Raw genomic sequence first — 25,827 nt, forward strand, 5'->3', positions numbered from 1 at the left:
AGTAGCTGGGACTACAGCGTCTTACTAGCCAGCTTCAGGGCTAGAATAGCCTTTATGTGCAAGTGGAAAAAACCTCAGGTATTTCCCAAATCGGTAGCTGCAGAGGGGCTCGATCCTTACTGGAGATGGAGAAAAGCCCTCTCGCGCCTTTTATGTCAACCAAAGCGACTCGTTAAGAGAGCGAAGGCTAGGGGCTGCCCAGGTCGCATCCCGAGAGCCTGAGGTCAGAGACCCTGCCCCTGGGGCAAACCGCGAGGGGTGGGACTGGTGGGTGCAGGCGGGGCGGAGGGTAGGAGCCGCCCTAGTGGCGGCCCCTCCGAGTGTCCTGTTCTTCGCCTTAAAGGAGGGCGCCAACGCAATTTCAGTATCTGGGAGACGGGCTGCCCCACCCCCGCGCGCAAAACCCTGATTTAGCTTAAGGGATGGAGGCGGGGACCCCTGCGCAGGCTTGCGGCGCGGGAGGCGGCCGCCCGCGCCCAACGACGCCACGCGCCTTGGAGGCTGAGAGTTCGGCCCCGGGAGGATCCCGGGGGCCGAGGAGCGCCTCGCCCGGTTGCCAAGGCAACCCCACGCGGCTGGAGAAGCGGGCGCTCGCAGCCCGGCCCTGGCCGCTGCCGGAAGTGACGCGAGTTCACCTGCCGAGCGGGGGCGGGGAGGAGGGGCGGAGGGTGCAGAGGTGCCGCCGCCGCCGCGAGCCAGTCGGGAGCGCGCGAGGCGCGGGGAGCCTGGGACCCCGAGCGAGAGCCGCCTACCTGCAGCCGCCGCCCACGGCACGGCAGCCACCATGGCGCTCCTGCTGCGCTTCGTGCTCCTGTGCGGAGTCGCGGGTGAGTGGGGGCCATGGGGTCCTCAGCACCCGCCCAGCCCGGGGGCGCTCGCTGCCCGCGGCCACCCAGGAACAATGGGGCGTGGGGGAGGGGGCGGGCGCGATTTGGGGGCGCTGCTGCAGGGGCGGCGGGGCGGGCAGAATTGCACAGGGGCGCTTTTGCTGGGCCGGGCGCACCAGCCTGGCCGGGTGGAGCCGTCCCGTAGGGCGCAGTGCAGGGCGCGCGGAGTGCCCGGGTACCGAGCCCCCGGCGGCGGGTGGAGGCGGGGGGGCTCGGGCGCGGCGTGTCGGGTGCGCCTCGCAGCTCTCCCACAGCATTCTCTGCCCGGGTGCGGGCTTGCCTTTCTTTGCTCTCGCCGTCTCCCTTGTCAGCCTTCGTGTCGGTTCTCTCCAGCGTTACCCGATTTCAAAAGCCTTGGGCGGCGAGTTTCAGGTGTCGAGTCGCCCAGGCGGGGAGGCTGAATTGCAAACGCCATTATTCAATGGACATGGAGCTGCCCCGTGCCTCGGATCGGCCAGGCTACCTCTAGGAAAGAGGCGCTGAGCGAACGCCAGCCTGGACGGTGTTAGTCTCCTGGAAGCAGCTCGCCCAGGCAGGAGCTGCTAACCAGACGCACATTGTGAAGGAGACCGTGGGAAATCAAAAGTGGGTTCCTGCAAAAATGTAGCATTGGTTTCTGCAGTCCTTGGGCAAAGTGCAAAGGAGAATTCAGTGACCTCGTTTTTGAGTTTGTAATGAGTCCTTCATTTTGGAGATAAGACGGGCTGAGTTGTACAGGGTAATTGCTAGAGGATTTGCCAAGTACGTTTGTCGACTGCTCCTTTCTCTGGGAGGGGAAAAAAGGCATGTGAAAAATGCGTGGACCATTAGGAGGCGTAATCATTTTGACACTTTAAAAAACGGATTTTCCATGTCAGTGTTTTAACCAACTGATCTTGTTTGTCAAACTAAGCACTTGCTGCGTTTTATAACCAAATAATTCATTTTAAAAAATCCGTAGATGGGATCCTAGGAGGCGCACTTAGTATAGCCTCTGGAAGGGTAATTTTTTGTTGTTAGGTGCTTTGAAGCAGGATCTAGTGGCCCTTTCAGTTGGGATGGCTCTCTGCTTCCTGTTGAAATGTTAATTCCATTGTTGGATGCCACAGATGTGAGCATTACTCATGGGATCAACATTCTATTAGCAAGTCTAATCTTCGATCTGAGCCTATAGCACTACCTCCACCTTTTATATATATATAATTTAGACTTGGCGGGCTGAAATGTCCAAAGTAACCCTTCCGGAGAAGATGAAGGGTCATAGAACCAGTTTACAGGTACATTCCTATCTTTTTTTTTTTTTTTTTTTTTGTCTAGGCCGAACCTGAAGATGAAGTTGAGAACACAGTGTGTTCTCTGGAAAAAAAAAAAAAAAAAGTTTTAGACCACATCTAAAGCAGAAAAATGGAAGAACATAAATTATGTGGAGGAACTATTTTTTTTTTTTAAATGGAGTTTCGCTCTTGTTGCCCAGGCTGGAGTGCAATGGCACGATCTTGCCTCACCACAACCTCCGCCTCCCGCGTTTAAGGGATTCTCCTGCCTCAGCCTCCTGAGTAGCTGGGATTACAGGCACCCCCGACCATGCCCGGCTAATTTTTTTATTTTTAGTAGAGACCATGTTGGTCAGGCTGGTCTCAAACTCCCGACCTCAGGTGATCCACCTGCCTCAGCCTCCCAGAGTGCTGAGATTACAAGCGTGAGCCACCATGCCTGGCAGGGACTAGTTGTTGTTGTTGTTTTAACGGGAATATTTAGATAATTGGATTTAATTTTTTTTTTTTTTGTAATGCCTCACTTTGATAGGCACAATTCTAAGAAATAATATTTTGATGCATAGAGTCATTGTGCTCATAAGCTATACACACGGGTACAGTGAACATCTACTCGAAGGGCCAGTGTCTCAGCTAAACAGGGCAACTGTTTTTATTCTAATTTTCCAGTTTAAGAAATAGCTGAGGCCAGGCATGGTGCTTGTAATCCCAGCAATTTGGGACGTTGAGACGGGAGGGTCATTTGAGTTTAGGAGTTTGAGACCAGCCTGGGCAACATGGCGAGACCCCATTTCTAGAAAAAATACAACAAAATAAAACCCCAAAAGAACTAGCTAGGTGCAATGATGCTTGTCATAGTCCCAGCTACTCGGGAGGCTGAGATGGGAGGATTGCTGGAGCCTGGGAGGTCGAAGCTGCAGTGAGCCACGATCATGACACTGCTCTCGAGCCTGGGCAACAGAGTGAGACCCTGTCTCAAAAAAAAAAAGGAAAAAAAGAAACAGGTCATACTAATTGATATATGGCTTTATTTCTTCAGATATTTCTGACCATTTAGAAATGCATTGGTATGGGCCGGGCGCGGTGGCTCACGCCTGTAATCCCAGCACTTTGGGAGGCCGACGCGGGCGGATCATGAGGTCAGGAGATTGAGACCATCCTGGCTAACACGGTGAAACCCCGTCTCTACTAAAAATACAAAAAAATTAGCCGAGCGTGGTGGCAGGTGCCTGTAGTACCAGCTGAGGCAGGAGAATGGCGTGAACCCGGGAGGCGGAGCTTGCAGTGAGCCCACATCGCGCCACTACACTCCAGCTTGGGCGACAGAGCTAGAACTCCGTCTCTGAAACAAATAAACAAAAAAAAGGCATTGTTATGAACTCAAGTTCACTGTTAACATGATTGACTCCTACTTCAGCAAAACAAGGAAAAGACTCATTCAGATTATACCGTCAGTGATAGATATTCCTCCAGCTCTGAAAGAGTTTTGTGGTATACTCTGGCTGCAGATGGGACTCCTTTTGATGCATTTTTATTGGCTGCCTACTAGTGAGTCATACTACTAGTAATCAGTAGTAGCAGCAGTAGTAAGTAGTGGCAGTAGCAGTAGTAGTAAAATTAAACCCTTGATCAGTTATGAAATGCCAGACACTATTCTAAGGGCTTTACATACCTATATACTCAATCCACCAAGCAACCCGAGAGGGTATTTATTGTACTTATCCCTGTTGTACAAATAGAGAAACGGAGGCACAGAGTCGTTATATAATTAACTTGCGAAGGTCACAGATTTGCTCTTGAATCTGTGTTCTCATCACACTACGCTCTTCTGTCCCTACAGCAGCCACTTCCTCTTACTACCACTGGTCATCTGTCATTTATTAAGAACCTACTGTTGGTTTGACTGTGTGTCAAATACTGAAGGCTTTTATTATTAGCTCTTCAATGTCATAGTCTTAATTGAATACTTTGAGGCGTTGTGAGGACGCTAGGATTCTCCAGGGCTTGGGTTGACATTGTAAACTAATGTGGCCTAGGGACCTGCAGCATCAGCATTAGTTAGGGATCTTGTTAAAGTTTGGTGTGGTGTTCTTCAATTGCCAACATGAATGGAACTAAAAAAGTCTGGTCTCCCAACTTCTTGTTAGCTATTTGATGGTGGCCAAGCCTCACTCTGTGTCTGTTGCCTTATGTGTGAAGAATGGGGATCCTGGGGCAGGTAATGGGGGTTGAAGGTGGGAGGGTTGGGTAGATGTTGGTCAAGGGTTACAAAATTAAATCCATATCCAACATGGTGACTATAGTTAATAACAATGTATTATGTTTTTGAAAATTGCTGTGAGTGGATTTTAAGTGTTCTCACCACAAAAAGTATGTGAGGTAATGCATATGTTAATTACCTTGATTTAGCCATTTCACAAGGCACACATTTCAAAATAATGTGTTCTGTGTAGATAAACATACACAATTTTTGTTAATGAAAAATAGAAAAAAAAACAGAAAAATACCAAATTTATGAAATAAATTGAGGTGTTTCGATGAAAAAAAAATACAAGAGCTTTGCCTTCATGTCTGTAGATCTCTTAATATATTATTGGTCTTGTACCTCAGATATCAAATAAAGATACCTAGCTGAACACAAAAGTTGGTAGCTGCAAGGTTAAGCTGTATTAGTTTGATGATGGGCCAGGAAATGATATATTTTCTAAATTTTATCCTTAAATATTGGCTGTAACAAATGCTGATATAACAAAACGTAAGCTTCTGTTAGACAGCTCAAGAGGGAAACTTGAGTGAATGAATGCAACTTACCTCCAAGTCCTCTTAAAGGAGGTAAAAAAATAAATGCTGTGTTTTACCAGTGCTCCCCGCAAAGCATTATTCTAAGCATGCAGGAGGGTATAGTGAGCAGCTACGATAGTAAGATCCAACCCAGAGATAGGTTCAAGGCCAAGAGTAGGAGAGTGGTTGAGGAAATCCTCCTAGGGCCAGTACCATTTCATAGAATGCCCATTTGTGCTGGGGGATGAGTCTATGGCCTATTTTCTTCTGATTCAAAAGGACATTCCCAATTTCAACCTTGCTGAAAAAGAGGCATTTTTGTACCTGCTATTAAGAACAGCTAGGATACAGGATAAGGCTGGCATAAAATTATTTAGCAAGCACATGCTAGCTATTCCAGTTTGAAATCTACCAAACTGTAAAATCAGGGAGAAATAAAAAGTTGAAGATGAAGTTGTTGTTCCTCAAGATGAGGGAACAAAATCTTACAAAAGGAGGGATTAGGCACTCGCTTAACTGTATATGGAGAACATCCTTCTCAAGCTAGGTGGAAGATGAGGAAGAATATTAGCAAAAGCTGACCAGGCCATTTGGAGACCAAAAGGAGAGGAAAAAAGGCATTTAGGAAGCAAGCTAGTAAATGAAGTTCTTCTGGGTCTGACTAGGTAAGTGAATCTAAGGGAACCATACCAAAGATATGTTACCCATTACTCCAGCATGAAGCCAGTGGCAAAATACCTCAAGACATTTTAAACCCAGAGAAGTGTATGAAAAATATGATAGTTAACCAAGCAAATTAAAATCAAACCACTAATGGTGAAAATCTCTTCAGATCTGAAATCCAAGATACTCACTTTCCATTAATTCTGTATCTTATGGAGGGAAAAGAAAAGTAACAAATATAAAGATTTTTTTTAATTTCTACTGGGAGGGAGGAGGATAAATAGAACTGTTTTCCAATTTGCTCTCCACTATATACACACATACCCACACACATACATAAGCAAACATACACCAAAAATACCCCAAACAAAAAACAAAAAAAACCTAGAATCAAAAACCAAAACACCGTCAAACTGCACCAGTACTTCATATTTTGACCAAAAAAATATCCTGGGAGGAAGTGCAAAATGCAAAATCAAATGACCGAAAAATGCTGAACAAACAGCATTAATATTACTGAACTAGTAACAGGTGATGTTCTCTGTGTCTGTAAAACTTTGGAACCACATAGCTGGTTTGTTAAATCTAGTCCATGCCAGTTTCCAAAAACCAAACTTTTAGTTAGCTTCATTCTTAGATGCCTCATCAAAATTTTCTACAAGATCAGGAACATCATCATCCTCCTCATCAATGTCTTCTGGTTTTGGTGCTTTACTGTCCAAAACTTGCTGTAGGAACTGTTCAGCTGACTTCCTACGGCTTGTTAAACTGTCAGCACCAATATCCCAGGTGGGACTTAATATCCCAGGAAGCATTTCTGTGATTGGTTTGGCTTCTGCATGACCAGTAATTGCAAAGGTGTTAGCAGAAAGGGAAGCTTGGACTTGGGATTGTTGAAGTGAATAACTGTCCCATCATCTTTAATCATGTTCACCTCTTCAATACCAGCTATATTATTCACAGCCAGTTTTTTTTAGAGAACTCTGAAGCTTTTTGTCATCAGCTGTGGCTGTTCTATGTACCACCTTCTTTCTGCGAGCTGTACCCTTGCTCCCTATCTGGACCTGAGCCTGAAGTTTGGCTAACTTTTCTTGATTCATGCTGTTGGTAAATCTGAAGCAGGGAGGGTCCTCCAACACCAGCACGAGGCAAGAGCAAGATGGCTGCCCGATATGCCCCCTCTTAATCTTTTCATTCCTGCAATTATACCACCGTCAGAGGAAAAGATGCCTCCCCTCCAAGGCAAGCCTCCCTACATTGGCTCCTTATCCTGTCTGTTGTGGGGTCTCCATCGATTACCAACTTAGCTCACTGCACTAGATCAGAGGACAGGGCCATTACCTATATTCATTGTTGCAGTCCCTGCATGGTCTTGTGGCTCCTGGCAGACAGCTAGTGGTCAGCAAGTCATTTTTGCATGACTAAAAGTTTTCAACTTCTTTGCCACTAGGCCTGTGTGTATGATAGAGCTCTCTTCAGTTCATCACTCTCTACCTTCTCATCTAATAAAGATGGTCCTTACAGTGATTATTCCACTAGTCATGTCTGAGTCAGTTTTTAATCTAAAGAAGCTGAACTTCTGCTTTATCTTCGACCTCGTTCTATTTTTTCTCCTGCTTCAGTTGCCAAAGGTTACAGTAATGCATGTGCCAAATTGGTTTATCTCTTTGGAACTCCTTGACACCTATTTTGGTTCTTTCCCACCCTGTTGACCTGCCCTTTACTGCCTTCTAAAATAGGTCCCTTGAATGTCAGCCTTCCTTATGGTTTAGCCCATAGTCAATCTTGATCTTAAACCTGGGTGACCTCTTGTTTCCATCATGGTAATCTCCCAAGTATTGGTAGTAAATTAAAAATATCAGCTCCCACCCTGGTCAACATGGTGAAACCCTGTCTGTACTAAAAATACAAAAATTAGCCAGGCGTGGTGATGTGCGTCTGTAATCCCAGCTACTCAGGAGGCTGAAGCAGGAGAATTGCTTGAACCTGGGAGGCTGAGGTTTCAGTGAACTGAGATCGCACCACTGCACTCCAGCTGGGGTGACAGAGCAAGACTCCATCTCAAAATAAATTAAATAAATAAATATACACACACACACACACACGTAAAATATATATTTGCGCCTCAGCCCCCACTATTTCCAACTGACTAACTATTCAACTTCCATTTGAATACCTAACACTCTTCACTCTCCAACTACACTCACCTGTTAATTAAGTGATACTTAATGTACTGATACTACTATGTGCAAAGCCGTGTGCTAGGTGCCCCTACAATAGAATATGACATTGCAAGTTGCAAAAGCTTTGGCAGAATTTTCCAATCAGGTGGTACAGCTTTTGCAAAGACATAGAGATCTGAAGGGTTTGATATGTCTTGGGAGTTGAGTAGTTCAGTGCATGTGAGGCATCTAACCAATGCTTCTCAAACTTTGTGCATCTGAATGATTCTTCCAAGGAAGTCTGGTGGGGCTTGTGAGTTTGCATTTTAACAAGTTTTACATGATGTCACTGCTGACCATGTTTTGTGTGGGCAAAAAGATCTAAAGGCCATACTGAGAGCTTGGTGGGAACTGACAGGTCTGTCAGGTTATGCACCGTAACCCCACAGTACTAAGACATTTGTGGAAGTGTCGAGAAGTAAGGTTATACACTGAGATTTATTTTATTGAATGGAAGCTATGTAGCAGTTCTCAAGGAAGGTAGAACTGATAGAGCTAACACAGGAATCCTCTGGGATGATCTGGACGTAAGCAGTCCCTATTGAAACACAGCAGAACAGTGTTGGGCTTCCGCTTTGATCTGGAAAGCTTTTCTGAAGAAGATAGTAGTGGAACCTGATGTCTGGTTGCTTGAATGAGTAGCACGAAAAAGTTGGAGAGATTTCTGGCTTGAGTGTATTATGATGTCACTAACCTACAGGAAATAAAAAGGAGCAGGTTTTAGGGAGATGACGATGAGCTTAAGTTTGGACAGGTAGTATTTGAGGTGCCTGAGAGGGAAGGAGGTAAAAAAATATTTGGTAGGAAGATTGCAACACAGAACTGGATTTCAGGAAAGAGACAGACATTGATGATACAGACTTGAGAATTCACTGCTGTTAGGTGGCGTCTGTGTAAAGTTAAGGAGGAAATGCAGGTAGGACTAGAAGAGAAGGTGAAATGTGAGGCGGGGGAAACATCAACTTCTAATAAGTACATGAGGAAGCAGCTGGGAGTAAGAAGGAGTGATAGGTGATATAAGAGACCTAGAGGATGAAGGTGTCCTAGAGAATGATGCAAAAGTGAGGCTAGTGGGTTTTAGCACTGGTAGACTGTTGAGAACATTAAGAAAGTTCCCATGGGGAAGACAGTTCTGCAGAGGTGAGAGTGAAGCCAGATTTTATTATTATTATCATTATTATTTTGAGACGGAGTCTTGTTCTGTTACCCAGGCTGGAGTGCAGTGGCACAATCTCGGCACACTGCAACTTCCACCTCCTGGGTTCAAGCGATTCTCCTGCCTCAGCCTCCTGAGTAGCTGGTACTACAGGCGCCCGCCACCACGCCTGGCTAATTTTTGCATTTTTAGTAGAGATGGGACTTCGCCATGTTGGCCAGGCTGGTCTCGAACTCCTGACCTCAGGTGATCCACTCGCCTTGGCTTCCCAAAGTGCTGGGATTATAGGTGTGAGCCACCGCACCTGGCCAGGCACCAAATTGTAATAGTGGAGTGGGCATCAGGTAAGTGGAGAGTGAAAAATAAACTTCGCATTTGCAGGTGGTTTGACAGTGAAGCTTTACATGTGTGGCCTTAATTCCAGAGGGCAGTAGCATATCCCAGGGGAGAGGGTAGAAGCCAGCAGGTAAAGACTCTCTTAACTTCCCTCCATCTAGGCCTACAATCTTGTCCACATCATCATTGCACAAAACATGGTATTTCTCCTTAAGGACGATTCCTGAACTTTGAACCTTTTGGCTTCTTAGAGATGTCACTCTGTTATCCCATCTATTATATCTGGATTCCATCAACTTTAACCAAGCTTATTTATCCCTCTTTATATCCCTTCGGTACTGTTGTCGCTTTGCCTTTATTTTTTATTTTTAAATTATTTATTTTTTTGGGACGGTGTCTCTCTCTGTTGCCCAGGCTGGAGTGCAGTGGGCTCAGGTGATTCTTCTATCTCAGCCTCCCAAGTAGCTGGGACTACAGGCGCCCAGCCTTATTTTTCTTTCTTTCTTTCTTTTTTTTTGAGACGGAGTTTTGCTCTTGTTGCCCAGGCTGGAGTGCAATGGCGCGATCTCGACTCACCACAACCTCTGCCTCCCGGGTTCAAGTGATTCTCCTGCCTCAGCCTCCTGAGTCGCTGCAGGCATGTACCACCATGCCCGGCTAATTTTGTATTTTTAGTAGAGCGGGGGTTTCTCCATGTTAGCCAGGCTGGTTGTGAACTCCCGACCTCAGGTGATCCGCCCGCCTTGGCCTCCCAAAGTGCTGGGATTACAGGTGTGAGCCACTGCGCTCAGCCTTTATTTTTCTTTATTAACCAGATTTCTGGAAAAAATGGCCTGCATGTACTGACTGCATTATTTTCTTTCATGCCCACTAATTCTTCCATCCTTTGCAATCTGATTTTCATCCCCTTCTACTTCTATGAAACTGCAGTTGCTGTAGATTGCAGTTAACACTATGGCTACATCTGGTGGTCACATCATACCTTCAGCCTCTTAAACCTCAGCACAAATAGCTCTATTGAACAGTTTCTTTCTGCTCTTGAGCTTATTCCTCATTTCCCTTTGTATAGTCCATTTCCTTCTTGTACCGTAAATGCCAACATTTCTCAGTTTATGGGTGCAGTTACTGTTTATTTGCCTACAGTCTCCAGCACATTTCTAGTCTCCCTTCTCCAGCTTTACCCGTATCAAACCATCCACTTAACATCTCTACACAGACTTCCCACAGGCATCTCCAGCTGATTCTGTTTCACACTCTTCTCTCTCATATTAATTGGCATTTTCAGCCACCAAAATGCCCAGGCGAAAATATGAATGTCTTACTTGGCCCTTCCTGTTTTCCCACCTGCTCATATCCAATTTCGAAGTCATTGTGTCCCTCCAGCCACTACCTGTAATCTGGGTTATACCATTATCTCTTCAGCTTGTTGAGATGCTTTCATAATTGGCCTCCTGTTGAGTGAACTTTACCCTGTCCTCCAGGCACATCCTGTTACTTACTGCAGCATGTTCTAACCTTTATCAAGCATGACGATATTGTCATTGTTTTCTCTTGCCAGAATGTACATTTCATAGGTCAGGGACTGTTTACATTGTATTCCCAGTATATGGCACAGGGCATGTTCATTGCATAAACGGGGAAAGTTATGCTAGACAGTAATTCATGTTTGTAGGCTTGGGAAGGACCTAGAGGAGAAAGAGCATTTGAAGATCAAGAATGGGTACCTCTTGGAAGAGGTGAGCAGGGTTGGGCTCTGTGTCCTGCACAAGTCAGCTTCGTGTCAGCTTTGCCAGGTGTTCAGGAGTGGAGTTTATATCACCACTCACATTTAGTTCTCCTACTTGCAGCCAGTTCTCTCCCCTTTCCTTGTTTCCACCTTTCATCTGTCATAGAAGTCATCATCAGATGAGAGTTGATGCTTTGTGTCATTAAATAAAGGAAATAATTGAGGCTGGGAACTTTGGATTCGGTTTATTTGGTGGCTAGCAAGTAGTTGATGTGAAGATAATTATTAAATTAATTATTAAAATAAGATAATTATTAAAATAATGCAGAAAACAATTAAAAATTATCCAACCAGAATGACCTGATGAGTTTATCTTACTGTCTTTCATCTAACTTTTGTTTCTTAAGAAAACAAACCTAGTAATCTAGAATAATAATTTTTCAATTGGGTTTGGATTTAGGTTGGTTCTTTTTCTTTTTTTTTTTTTTTTCTGAGACAGAGTCTTGCTCCATCGCCCAGGCTGGAGTGCAGTGGTGCGATCTCGCTTCACTGCGACCTCCGCCTCCCGGGTTCAAGCAATTCTCCTGCCTCAGCCTCCCAAGTAGCCGGGATTACAGGCGCTCACCACCATGCCCAGCTGAGTGTGTGTGTGTGTGTGTGTGTGTGTGTGTTTTTAGTAGAGTTGGGGTTTCCCCATGTTGGCCAGCCTGGTCTTGAACTTCTGACTCAGGTGATCCACCCGCCTCAGCCTCCCAAAGTGCTGGGATTACACATGTGAGCCACTGTGCCTGGCCTACATTGATCTCTTCCGTGCCTTCCCACTTGTCTTTCTTCCCTCACTTTATTGCCTCACCCGTTCTTTTTTTCAATAGTTACCCAGGGCCAGGCATGGTGGCTCATGCCTCTAATCCCAGCACTTTGGGAGGCCGAGGCAGGCGGATCACCTGAGGTCAGGCATTCGAGACCAGCCTGACCAACATAGTGAAACCCTGTCTCTACTAAAAATACAAAAATTAGCTGAGCGTGGTGGTGTGCGCCTGCAATCCCAGCTACCCAGGAGGCTGAGGCAGGAGAATCGCTGGAACCCGGGAGGCAGAGGCTGCAGTGAGCCGAGATCATGCCACTGCACTCCAGCCTGGGCGACGGAGCAAGACTCTATCTCAAAAAAAAAAAAAAAAAAAAAAGTTAGTCAGTTAGAGGCTGGGAGTGGTGGTGCGCGCCTCTAATTCCAGCACTTTGGAAGGCTGAGGTGGGAGAATCACCTGAGCTCAAGATTAACCTGTGCAACATGACAAGACCTCGTCTGTACAAAAAATACAAAAATTAGCCGCATGTGATACAAAAATTAGCCGGGTGTCATGGCACGTTCCTGTAGTCCCAGCTATTCGGGAGGCTGAGGTAGGAGAATCACTTGAGCCCAGGAGGTCAAGGCTGCAGTGAGCTATGATTGCACCACTGCACTCCAGCCTGGGCGACAGAGTGAAACCCTGTGTCCAAAAAAAGTTAGCCAATTAGACTTAAATTAAGCCTTTGAGTTTAACTTGACTCAGCAGTATTTGTCGTTTATTTCAATTGGTGGGGTGTTTGCAGAAGAAAAGACTGTTTCTTGATCTATTGATAAAAAAAGGAAGATAGGAAAAGGGAAGGAGATAATAATAGTAACAATATTTTTAGGGTAGGTGTGAGATCAGTGGTATGGTTCAGTTTGTCCTTTGGTACTTGGTGAGAAAAAGGATTAACAATTAAGTTAACCAACATTTATGCGTACTAAGGAAATGCAAATTTCTTTGGAAATGTTAAAAATCATTTTCATTCTTTCAAAGATGTTCTTACAAAGTGGAATGGGAATGGTTTTAATTTCATTTACTTCTTAGAAATAAAAGTATGTTAAGATTTTAAGAAGAAACAACATAACTAATTGCAGTTATTTTTTCACTTTCCCATCGTTAGATGTGTGTTCTATGTGAGTTTTAGACATTTTCAGAGGAAGTGTGGATTGACTATACGTTTGAAATTCTCTCAAGGAATCTCAAGGGACATACAATGAACCAAATTTGTTTAGCCCCCACCTTTGTTCAGTTGTTGGAGTGACTATCACTTATTCTCTTCAGTCTCTCACAAGTGTTTTAAACACTTGAATACTGGACAGTTCCCATGGGAGATTTCTCTCAAGGACCAGATACAAACTTTTGACTTTGTTTTGTGCCAGGGTAATTCTGCGGGAAGAATTGAGAAGACTCTTAACTTACTCAGTTGCACAGTGGAAATCTGATACTTCTAGAATGAACTTGTAAATCTGGACGAGCAAAGTGATCATATCTTATTTTTAAAGACAATTGCACATACATCTCATTTAGAGCCACTGTCTTAACCTTGGGATAGAAAGGACACATCATATTATTCTCATGTATAGGAAACAAGTCCTAAAGCCGAGGCAATTGTGGCATTGGTGTAGAACAGTGCCGTCCAACAGAAATATAATGCAAGCCATATATGTAATTTAAAATCTGCTAGTAGCCACAATAAAAGGCAAAAAGAAAGATGTGAAATGAAACAATATATTTCGTTTAACACAATACATACAAAATATGCTTTTTTCCATATGTAATCAAATGAAAAATATTGAGATATTAAAATGTTTTTCGTACTTTGCCAGAATCTGGTCTATGTTTGACCTACAGCACATCTCATTTGCACTAGCCATGTTTCAAGTGCCAGCAGCTACTGTGTTGGTCAGCACTGGGAGTTTTAGTTCCAGTCACCTTCCACCATAGTCCTCGAACATTTAACCTGAAAAAGCATGGGGGCAGTGTGCCATTGAAACAGCTTTCTCAAATGGAACATGCCTTTGGAATAGTTCTCATGAGATTTTACCTCTAAGATTGTTATTTTTTTTTTTGTCACATAGTATTTATTTCCTATTAGCGATGAGCTAAAATAAAGTTTCTTATTTCTTAATCTCTTGTAATCATCAAAATGTTTGTTACAGGCACACAAAATTGTATCAGCTCTCCTTATTCCATAGTTGAAGGCAATCACATCTTGAGTATAAAGCAGAGAAGTATATGCATAAGAATTATATTTTTAATTTGCCTATGGGGGAAATAAATGCATTTATGGAAAGGTACAAAAGAAGCAGGATAGAATGGCCCTAGGTAATGGTTGCTGGGGAAATTTGAATTCACTTAGAGATACTAAAAAGGAATCTATACCAAGATTGGGGCAATCAGGTTAGACATGCTCACAACAGGGATAATTTTCTTATTGGAGTTAACTCTTTCTTCGTTAACTTCAGGACTTTTCTATAAGGAAATACACTGTTTGCTCATTTTGCTAATAACATCTGTGTCTATTTCTTGGATTTCTTATTTTCTGTGATCACATCTTTATAAGACACTTCATCTGGGTGGGTTTTGGTGTTTTGTTTTTGTTTTTGTTTTGCTAGTCACTTTTCCTGTCTCATGTTAATTGAAGAGGAAGAGAAGCGAGCTGCAAGTTTTATATGAGCAAGGAGGCAAAGGAAGATTTCCTTATATGGAGTGATACATATTATTCTATGAAGGTGATGAAAATATTCACCATGGCAACTGATCTGCCTTACCCATAATGCAAAATACCCTATTTACATTTATTTTGCCGGAGAATTCTGAAATTAGGATCTATGTAGTAGAGAATATGGGGAAGGTAATATACTATTTCGGTTGAAAAGGAGAATAATTTTTCTTTTGACTAGTCAAGTGCAGTAGTAAGAAGGGAGGAAAGAGAAGAACAAAGAGTTGGATCTGTAACTGTGAACAATTGATTGAAATAATTCACTACTTTTAGACCGACCAAGAAGAAGAATAATTTTGACTAGAATTGGAATTTGAACGCTCCCCCAAGTTGAGTATGTCTGTGTGAGAGGGGAGTGGGGAAGGGTTGAGTCACAATCCAGTTCAGCAAATCTCTGCCAGGATGTTTACTTTTTAGCTCCCCTTATCTGATTTTCCATTGTAAATTTGTATTAAATATTTCTGATAAGCAGCCTCAATTCCTGTGGAAGTTTGAGGGCAAATAAATAATATAATATGTACTTATGGGCAAGGCATTGTAATAGTTGCTTCAGGAGATTTAAATGAGTAACACACCATTCTAGTACTCTTGGCAAGCTTAAATCCAGAGGGAGGAGTCAGACAATTATTCATGCAGCTATGGTACCAGGCAGAGCAAGGCAGGGATCATAGCAGATATGCTATCTGAAAATGTAAGGTATTCTGGTTATTCCTTCCATGCCTTAACTGGCATCTCTAAACCATTTTTCCCTCCACCTTGGGAACCCCTTATCCTTTGAGACTTCTGCCCTTTGCTTATATCTAACTTATAGTTGCTGCTCCATTTTTTTTTTTTTTTTTTTTTTTAATGAGACGGAGTCTCTCTCTGTCGCCCAGGCTGGAATGCAGCCTGCTTCTCCTTGTTGACAAGAAATGCTCAGCTTCATATTCACCCCCTCCCCCAGCATTATCTGGCATTTTAGTATTTACATTTTACAATGCACTTTTTTAACGTCCTTACACCACATTTCCTTGACCTTTCAAATACAGTGATTTTTTTTTTTTTAAGCAATTTTACTTAGGCAGTGCTCTCCTTATGCTTAGTTCTTTCTTTCTTCTTCTTTTTTTTTTTTTTTTTTTTTTTTTTTTAAGACAGAGTCTGGCTCTGTCGCCCAGGCTGGATTGCAGTGGTGAGATCACGGCTCACTGCAAGCTCCGCCTCCTGGGTTCACACCATTCTCCTGCCTCAGCCTCTCGAGTAGCTGGGACTACAGGTGCCCGCCACCTCGCCCGACTAATTTTTTTGTATTTTTAGTAAAGACGGGGTTTCACCATGTTGGCCAGGATGTTCTCGATTTCCTGACCTCGTGATCCGCCTGCCTTGGCCTCCCAAAGTGCTGGGATTACAGGCGTGAGCCACCGCGCCTGGCATGCTTAGTTCTTTTTTCTTTTTTCCCACGCTAAACCAGCGACCCTTTGTTTGAAACGGAGTTTCGCTCTTGTTACCCAGGCTGGAGTGCAGTGGCGCGATCTTGGCTCACCGCAACCTCCACCTCCCGGGTTCAAGCGATTCTCCTACCTCAGCCTCCCGAGTAGCTGGGACTACAGGCATGCGCCACCACGCCCAGCTAATTTTTTGTATTTTTTAGTAGAGACGGGGTTTCTTCATGTTGGTCAGGCTGGTCTTGAACTCCCGACCTCAGGTGATCCGCCCACCTTGGCCTCCCAAAGTGCTGGGATTACAAGTGTGAGGCACCACGCCTGGCCAACCAGAGACCCGTTAATGCTTAGATCTTCACTTCTACAATCTTGAACTCTAATATCATGCCTCCCAGCTTTCTCACTCTGCATCACACCTTCTTAATATCAGTGAGGCCTCCAGACCCTTCCCCAACTCTCACACCCCTACTGGTCTTCTGGCTACTTTAAAACCAGAATTTCATCACTAGTCCTGGTCAGACTCCAGCTCCCATTCCTGATGTGGATCAGTTCTACGGGGCAGTTTCTTTGCTCCTACTCACAGACCGTGATGCACCGCTGTGTGGATTGGGGAGGTACTTTTTATTGTCTAATTTGACTGGACTTTTTGTCTTTTTTTTTTTTTTTGAGACAGAGTCTCACTCTGTCACCTAGGCTGGAGTGCAGTGGCGCAATCTAGGCTCACTGCAACCTCTGCCTCCCTGGTTCAAGTGATTCTCCTGCCTCAGCCTCCTGAGTAGCTGGGATTACAGGAGCTCGCCACCATGCCTGGCTAATTTTTATAGTAGAGAAGTGGTTTCACCATGTTGGTCAAGCTGGTCTTGAACTCCTGACTTCGTGATCCACCTGCCTCAGCCTCCCAAAGTGCTGGGATTACCGGCTTGAGCCACTGCACCTGGCTTTTTTTTTGAGACACAGTTTCATTTTCCCTCCCAGGCTGCAGTGCAGTGGCATGATCTTAGCTCACTACAACCTCTGCCTCCCAGGTTCAGGTGATTCTCATGCCTCAACCTGTTGAATAGCTGGGATTACAGGCATGTGCCACCACGCCCTGCTAATTTTTGTATTTTTAATAGAGATAGGGTTTTTCCATGTTGGCCAGGCTAATCTCGAACTCCTGACCTCAAGTGATCCACCCACCTTGGTCTCCCAAAGTGCTAGGATTACAGGTGTGAGCCACTGCGCCTGGCTGCCTTTTTGAATTAGTTTTAAGTACATTAATAAAGCATTAGAACAGTACGTATTTAACACAAAGGCAATTTAAATTTGCTTTTTTGTTGCTTATTCCTTCAGGTATTCTAAAATTTGTTTTTAAGTAAAGCTTTTAATTGAAGTTATGACATGCACAGAATACCACACAGTTTAGAGCATTAATTTTTATAAACGTACAGGGTAGAGCATTGTCATAAAGTGGCCACACCTACATACCTAGCAACCTGATCCAGAAATAGAACCCAACCCACGTCTCAGAAGCCCTGTCATGCCCCTTCCATTCCCTTCCTTTACTATTTTTCTTTTTCTTTTTTTCTTTTTTTTTTTTTTTAATTTGAGATAGAGTCTTGCTCTGTTGCTCATGCTGGAGTGTAGTGGCTTGATCTCTGCTCACTGCAACCTACACCTCCTGGGTTCAAGCGATTCTCCTCCCTCAGCCTCCCGAGTAGCTGGGACTACAGGCGCATGCCACCATGCCAGGCTATTTTTTTTTTGCATTTTTTAGTAGAGACAGGGCTTTACCATACTGGCCAGGCTGGTCTCCAACTCTTGACCTCAAGTAAACACCCGCCTCGGCCTCCCAAAGTGCTGAGATTACAGGCGTGAGCCACTGGGCCCAGCCTCCTTCACTCTTTTTTCCATTCTTTTCTGATTTCTAACAATGTAGATTAGTGTTAACATTTTATATAAATAGAATTTTACAGTTTGTGTTTTTTGTCTTGTTTTACTTCTCATGTTTGTAAGATTATTCATGTTGTGTAGCTTTGTTTTATTCATTTGCATTGCTGTGTGATATTCTATTATGTGACTGTATCACAATTGATTTATTTATTCTACTGATGGACCCTTTTTCCCAGCTTTTTTGCCATTATGAAATAACTACTGTGAAGGCCGGGCGCGGTGGCTCACGCCTGTAATCCCAGCACTTTGGGAGGCCAAGGTGGGCCTATCACTTGAGGTTAGGAGTTCGAGACCAACCTGGCCAACATGGTGAAACCCCATCTCTACTAAAAATACAAAAATTAGCCGGGCGTGGTAGCGCACTCCTGTAATCCCAGCTACTAGGGAGGCTGAAGCAGGAGAATCACTTGAGCCCGGGAGGTGGAGGTTGCGGTGAGCCGAGATTGCGCCATTGCACCACAGCCTAGGCAACAGAGCGAGACTCAGTCTCAAAAAAAAGAAAAAGAAAATACTACTGTGACATTATCCTACATGTGTTTTCATGCATGTGCACATAAATTTCTCCCTATCAATGGAATTTCTGAGTCCTGTAGGTTATGCATAAGTTTTGCTGTGGTTCCAGTTAGTTTTCTAAAGCTAATTGTACCAGTTGACACTTTGATCAAAGAGTATGAACGTTCTAGTTGCGGTCAGGCGTGGTGGCTCACGACTGTAATCCCAGCACTTTGGGAGGTCGAGGCGGGCGGATCACGAGGTCAGGAGTTCAAGACCAGCCTGGCCATCGTGGTGAAACTCCATCTTTACTAAAAATACAAAGCTTAGTTGGTCGTGGTGGCAGGCGCCTATAATCCCAGCTATTCAGGAGGCTGAGGCAGGAGAATTGGTTGAACCAGGGAGGCGGAGGTTGCAGTGAGCTGAGATTGTGCTGTTGCACTCCAGCCTGGGTGACGGAACGAGACTGTGTCTCAAAAAAAAAAAAAAAAAAGAAAAGGAAGTTAAGAAAGTTCCAGTTGCTCTACATCCTTATCATGGCCTTCGTTCATTTTGACTATTCTGGTGGATGTGTTAGTGCCATCTCATTGTAATTTTCTTTTCTTATTTTTGTTATGGAAAATTTCAAATATATGTAAAACTAGAGAAAATTATATGGCACATCCCAGTATATCTTTGCTCAGCTTTATCAACTCTCAGCTCATATCGGACTTTTCTGCTGCTCTGTTGACTTTGATTTGTTTCCCCATTCCTCTTCACAGATGTCTCAGACTTGGACCAGTCTCTAAAATTCTCTACCTACAAAATTTTCAGCCTCTTGTATTCTAAGTTAATATTGTAGTCCCCCTTTGTCACAGAGGATATCAGGTACAAATTCTTGTAATTTCTTGTACTCTGATGTGTAAACTTAACGATAAGTGTGCCAATGCTTACATCTTTCCTCTAATCTCTTTTTGGTTTTTTAGAGGTAAGGTCTCACTGTGTTGTCCAGGCTAGTCGAGCAAGTGATGCTCCCTTCTTGTCTCCCAAAGTGTTGAGATTACAGGCCTGAGCTACGGTGCCTAAGGTCTAATAAAAGGTGTGTCTTATTCCCGATATTTGTTTGTTTTTTTTTTTTTTTTTTTGGTGGTGGGGGACAGGGTCTTTCTCTGTCACCCAAGCTGGAATGCAGTGATGCAGTCACAACTCACTGCAGCCTCGACCTCCCAGGCTCCCACCTCAGCCTTTTTAGTAGCTGGGACTGCAGGCATGCACCACCGCGTGCAACTAACTTAAAAATTTTTTTTTTTAGAGATGGTGCCTTCCTACGTTGCCCAGGTTGGTCTCAAACTCCTGGGCCTAAGCAGTCTTCCCGCTTCAACCTCCCAAAGTGTTGCTATTACAGGTGTAGCAAACAGGTCCTTATCCACAGTTTTCTAGGTCTCATTCTTTTTTGAGGGCTTATCTTTTAGTCTCTGGTGTTTGGCTATAAGATTTTTAACGTCTCCTATTCCATTTGCTTTTTCCTTTTGACTTATAAATGTACTCAATGTTTCTCATTTCAAAAAGAACCTTTCCTTGACCACATATCATACACTGTCTATTTTCTCCCCTCATCGAGAACAAATTTCTCAAACTACTAGTCATTTCTGTCTTTGCTCACATCTCTCAAGCACTGTGGTCAGATAATATCCTGTTGCAGCTCCCCAAAACCTTCACTAAATCTGATTTGGCCTAGGACACCGATGATGTTCTAATTGCCAAATCTAGTGGATACATTTCAGTGTCATTCTTTTTACATAATAAATTGTGAGTTCTTCCTAGTGGAAGGCACTGCTAAATGCCTTTTAAAAATAAAAGATGACAAGACATAGGGTTGTGTATCATAGTAGTATTAGCCTTATCAGATGACAGTGGATTTTAAAAATAAAAGACGACAAGACATAGGGTTGTGTATCATAGTAGAAGTATTAGGCTTATCAGATGACAGTGAATTGCCTACTAGCTACTGTTTATTGAAGAGTGAACACCAGGATGTGCTGCAGCTGTTCTAAGAGGCTTACATGTGTTATTTAATTTCTCCAATGAAGTAGGCATTATTATTCTTAATCTTCATTTTAAAGAGGAAAACATCTAGTCACGGAGAGGCTAGAAATTGCCTGTGGCCAAGCATTTAGTGAGATAAATTTGAATCTGAACCCAGATCTAACTTTAGAACTCCTACTGTTTGAGAAATGTCTGCATTTGTTGGGAGCTGGACTCAGAGAACTGCTAATGCCTTTGAGTTGTGGATACAGGGGATGGGAAGAAATGATTGTCAGGGAAGGCTTCTTGTCGGTTGATTGATCGATGGGCTAGAATTAGAACATACTTAGTTAGGTCTGAAATAAGATAATTTAGTTCAACACTCCTAATTTACATTTGAGCCCTAGGGAAGCAACTTGTCCAAAATGATACAGAGCTTTTTTGTGTAATAAATTTGGCAACAGTCAGATAACCTAGTCTGACATTTATTTTTCTGTTTTTCCAGAAAAGAAAAAGTTTCACCCAAACTCCTGAACCATGTGCTACCTAAAATGCTACTAGAAATGTAGCATAGAAGAAGAGTATAAATTCCAAACATTTCTCTACCATGGTGATTGGAATAGGATTTCTAATAATGCACCCACTGTATTTTATAGTGACTTCAGAAATGAAATCTTTATTACTGTTGTATGATGTTCGTGGATTGACTTCTACATACAGAGTGAGTGTGGCTCCAGAATCAGTCGGCCTAGATTTGAATCTTGCTCCTTCAGTAGCTTAGATGTATCTCAGTGTGTTTGTTTCTTCATTGCAAAACACAGATGGATAATATTAGTACCTTTTTCTTGGAGTTGTTGTGAGAATGGAAAGAATTAATATGTGTAGGGCATTTTGAAAAGTGCTTGGTCTGTCATAAGCACTCAGTAACTGTTTAGTTGCTGTTTATTGTTAAGGTGATGGTTTCCCCATTTCTATTCCAGTTTACTTCCTGGGGGCCTGCTTTTTGATTTCTCATTGGGGATAGGGAGCTGGGAATTGATGTTTGAAAAGTACAAAGAAGAGCAAGTGTGTATACTTATGCCATTTCTCATTGTTATTAATTTATCTTGCTGTATTAATTTCCTTAGCTCTGAGTACATATTAACAATCTATACTGAGTAACACTCATGGGAATTAAAGAACTAAAACTCCTAGACAATGAAGAGCATAATTTCTACCTCCCTGTATTTTCTTCTCTTTCTCAGCAATATATATATATATATATTTTTTCTTTTGAGATGGAGTCTCGCTGTGTTACCCAGGCTGGAGTGCAGTGGCGCGATCTTGGCTCACTGCAACCTCTGCCTCCGGGTTTCAAGCAATTCTTCTGCCTCTAGCTGGGACTACAGGCGCCTGCCACCACACCCAGCTAGTTTCTGTATTTTTAGTAGAGACGGGGTTTCGCCATGTTGGCCAGGCTGGTCTTGATGTCCTGACCTCATGATCTGCCTGTCGCAGCCTCCCAAAGTGCTGGGATTACAGGCGTGAGCCATGGCACCCGGCCACAGCAGTATTTAGAGGCTTAGTTGGTAGAGTTAATTAGTGTTAACATATTTAAAGTGTTTTTCCCTTCTAGAAACTGGGATACATTTAGATGACTTTCAAATATTGCTAATCTCAAAGCAACTTCCTGGGAAGAAGAAAGGCAAAGGTTGGAGTTAGGGTCTGGCAGAGGGGGAAAGGAAATGGGGCAAATAGCATGGTGGTCACCTTTTTGTATAGAGTTTAGAATATCTCAGTGACTTGCTAACCTAGACATCTATAGTATTTGTAATTAAATGCACAAAATTACACTTGTCTTTATCAATCTTCTTCTTCATTTTCTTGAACCTCTAAGTCTACTTATAAATCTTTTAACATACTAGTTCCTGATTTGTCTAACTTATTTCTTTTCTTTCTTTTTTTTTTTTTTTTTTTTTTTTTTTTTTTTTGAGAAGGACTCTTGCTCTGTCGCCAGGCTGGAGAGCAATGGTGCGATCTTGGCTCACTGCAGCCTCTGCCTCCCAGGTTCCAGTGATTCTCCTGCCTCAGCCTCCTGGGTAGCTGGGATTACAGGCACATGCCACCACGCCAAGCTAATTTTTGTGTTTTTAATACAGATGGGGTTTCACCATCCTGGCCAGGCTGGTCTCGAACTCTTGATTTCAGGTGATCCGCCTGCCTTGGCCTCCCAAAGTGCTGGGATTATAGGCATGAGCCACCGCGCCCGGCCTCTAACTTATTTCTTAAAGTTGCTGCAGTTTATCATTTTTTGACTATTATTGAGTGTGTGTTTTGACACAGTGTCTTGCTCTGTCGCCCCAGCTGGAGGGCAGAGGTGCAGTCATGGCTCATTACAGCCTCAGCTTCCCAGGCTCAAGTGATTCTCCTATTCAGCCTTCCTAGTAGCTGGGACCACAGGCGTGCACTACCACACTTGGCTGATGTTTTGATTTTTTGTAAATATGAGCTCTCACTATGATGTACCCTGCTTAGATCTACCATGCCTGGCTAATTTTTTTATTTTTTTGTAGGTATGAATTCTCACTATGTTGCCCAGGTTGGTCTTGAACTCCTGGACTCAAGTGATCTTTCCTTCTCGGCGCCTCCCAAAGTGCTGGGATGGTTACAGGGGTGAGCCATATTATTGTGTTTTTATAGTAAGTCTTCTGATTTCTATGATTCGAATTCAGCATTCACATTCAGAATGTGTTCTCCCTTTAAAATAGTAACCCTTATGACGTGTTTTGACATTTTTCACAAAGCTCAATATTAAATAAATTATTCATAACATTTGATATTAAGGTCATATCCCCTTTCCAAGCAACCGAACAAGCATGTAAGACTTTGGAATATAAATTTAAATTCCTCTTATTGGCTGGGCACGTTGGCTTACACCTGTACTCCCAGCACTTTGATAGCCCCAGGCAGTTGGATCGCCCGAGTTGGGAGTTCAAGACCAGCCTGAATAACACAGTAAGACCCCATCTCTACAAAAAAATACAAAAATTAGTGGGGCATGGTGGCGTGCACCTGTAGTCCCAGCTACTCTAGATGCTAAGGTGGGAGGATGGCTTGAGCCCAGGAGGTGGAGGCTGCAGTGAGCCAAGATTGTGTTACTGCACTCTAGCCTGGGTGACAGAGCCAGACTCTGTCTCCAAAAAAAAGAAAACTCCTCCTGTTTTTATTTGTAAAACTTTTCATTTTTTGTTAATTTCTTTGGAATGGAGGTAGATATTTTGAGAAGAATTATGTATCAGTGTGTAATTTTTTTTCCTTTATTTCGTCCTAGAGATAGCTGAAAGATAACAACTCTTTTCATCTATAGAATGAAGAATCCGTAGTTGGGATTTTTAGAGTATCCACAATGAAAGTTTTTCTTAACATACTTCTTTTATGTCAGCAACTATACATAAAGTAACATCAGTGTTAGTTTCTTCTCAGATTTGCTAACATTTCTCATCAAAAAATAAGTATCCTGTCTTTCCTTCCATCAGCATGTGACCAGGCTTGCTCAATTCCCTGAGCTGTCTCTCCCATCTAGGCTTCATTGTTCAGGTTCTTTGCTTCTCTGGATGCAGTCACCCCAGGGCTCCCTTCTCATGCCTTATGGTCCTCTCTCCCATCACCGTTCTGCTTTCAGATAGCTCCTTCATCTCATTTTCCCTCTACTCTGAGCTCCCTCCTTCTGCTCGTCCAAGGCTGGAAGGGAGAAGGCTGACTGAATAAATCTTGGGACACACCCTCCAGAGAGGAAGCACGGACACTTACAGTTAGGTTAGTATGTGCTTCAGAATAGGGACATGTAAATACCTAGAGGAAATGTATAAAACAGAGGAGGAAGCAATTAACACTGCCTGTGGGGATCAGGGGAACTTCTGAGATGAGCTGACAAGTAAAGTGCATTATTTATTTTTTTTTCTTTTTGAGACGGAGTCTCACTCTGTCTTCTAGGCTGAAGTGCAGTGGTGTGATGTCAGCTCACTGCAACCTCTGCCCCCCTGGTTCAAGCAATTCTCCTGCCTCAGCCTCCCGAGTAACTGGGACTACAGGCGCCCACCACCATGCCCAGCTAATTTTTTGTATTTTTAGTAGAGACGGGGTTTCACCATGTTGGCTAGGCTAGTCTCAAACTCTTGACCTTAAATGATCCGCCCGCCTCAGCCTCCCAAAGTGCTGAGATTACAGGCGTGAGCCACCATGCCCGACCTAAAATGTATTTTGATAAATGGGTAGAGGTGCTCTCTGGGGAGAAGGTGGAGCAAGAGAGAAAAGGGACCTTTCCACATAGAAGGAAAAGCATATACCAACAGTGTTCCACACATGTGGACTGATTTGTCTTTTTCCCCTTGGTGCCTCCTCTGGTTTGTTGTTTTTATTATTGGTCCCAGACCAAAACAGTCTCACTGTTGTGGTTAATTTTGTTGTCAATTTTTTTTCACTATTTGTAAATGTCATCGTCATTCATTCCTAGTGCAATTTCCCTTCTCTTATACAAAGGTGCTTGTGCCTGTGAACATTGTTTTGCCCGCCACTTCCCTCAGAGATCCCAAAATTGTTATCTGCTTACCTCCAGGCATCCAGACTTGCCTGATTGCTGTTTTATTGTTACAACAAAGTGCTTTGTTGACTGCTTAGATGTCAAGACAGATTATGCAGTTATGCAGTTGCCTAACACATAATTCATAGCTCTTCTCTGTCCCTGCTTGAATTCTACAGTGAGTCATGATCTTTAAAATCCCTGTGCATGTGCCATCACTCATCAGGGTTTACATCTAGCATCTTTCTGGGATAGGTTAAAAACACAGAAAATATGTTTCAAAGTTTTCCTTTGGTTTTGTTTCCTCAGTGATAGAAAAAAGAAAACCTTCATTCAACAAATGTTTGTTGAATGCCAAGTGCCCCAAATTTTGCTCTGCTAAAGAAAACCAGTGATGATCGAGAACAGCATGAGCTTTGCCACCAAAGTCAAATATGAAATAGTCCCTGGAGGCAGAGGGTGAGAGAAGTACACAGAGTAAAGCGCAGTTTCAGTAAAGTGAGGAAAGTGCCTGTGATGAAAGCATTGTTAGTGCTAGCCCAAGGAGTAATTAGAGGACATACGTTCTGGAGGAAGGCGCTGAACTGAGACCGTAGTAAGCCTAAAAGGTGGGATGGAGCAGAAGAGGAGGTATCTTTTTTTTTTTTTTTTTAAAGATGGAGTCTCTCTCTGTTGCCCAGGCTGGAGTGTAGTGGCGCGATCTCGGCTCACTGCAACCTCCACCTCCCGGGTTCAAGCGATTCTCCTGCTTCAGCCTCCCGAGCAGCTGAGACCGTAGGCATGTGCCACCACCTCCAGCTAATTTTTGTATTGTAGTAGAGACGGGGTTTCACCGTGTTAGCCAGGA

At 43.5% G+C, this 25,827-nt stretch overlaps 1 protein-coding gene and 1 pseudogene across 2 annotated transcripts in view; one reads left to right on the forward strand and one right to left on the reverse strand.

Moving 5' to 3' along the window:
* Positions 1-613: 613 nt before the first annotated feature.
* Positions 614-25,827, forward strand: part of CXADR (CXADR Ig-like cell adhesion molecule) — an 81,237-nt gene continuing 56,023 nt past the window's right edge. The window contains exon 1 of one of the 2 annotated variants that reach the window (XM_054468595.2): positions 614-827. In XM_054468595.2, coding sequence (XP_054324570.1) covers positions 785-827 — 43 coding nt within the window. In that variant the 5' untranslated portion in view covers positions 614-784. The remainder of the gene's footprint in view (positions 828-25,827) is intronic. The other variant, XM_054468596.2, reaches the window with a different exon arrangement.
* LOC129022442 (transcription factor BTF3 homolog 4-like) lies at positions 6,116-6,746 on the reverse strand (annotated as a pseudogene).

This window comes from Pongo pygmaeus, chromosome 22 (genome assembly GCF_028885625.2).
Source record: "Pongo pygmaeus isolate AG05252 chromosome 22, NHGRI_mPonPyg2-v2.0_pri, whole genome shotgun sequence".
NCBI lineage: Eukaryota > Metazoa > Chordata > Mammalia > Primates > Hominidae > Pongo > Pongo pygmaeus.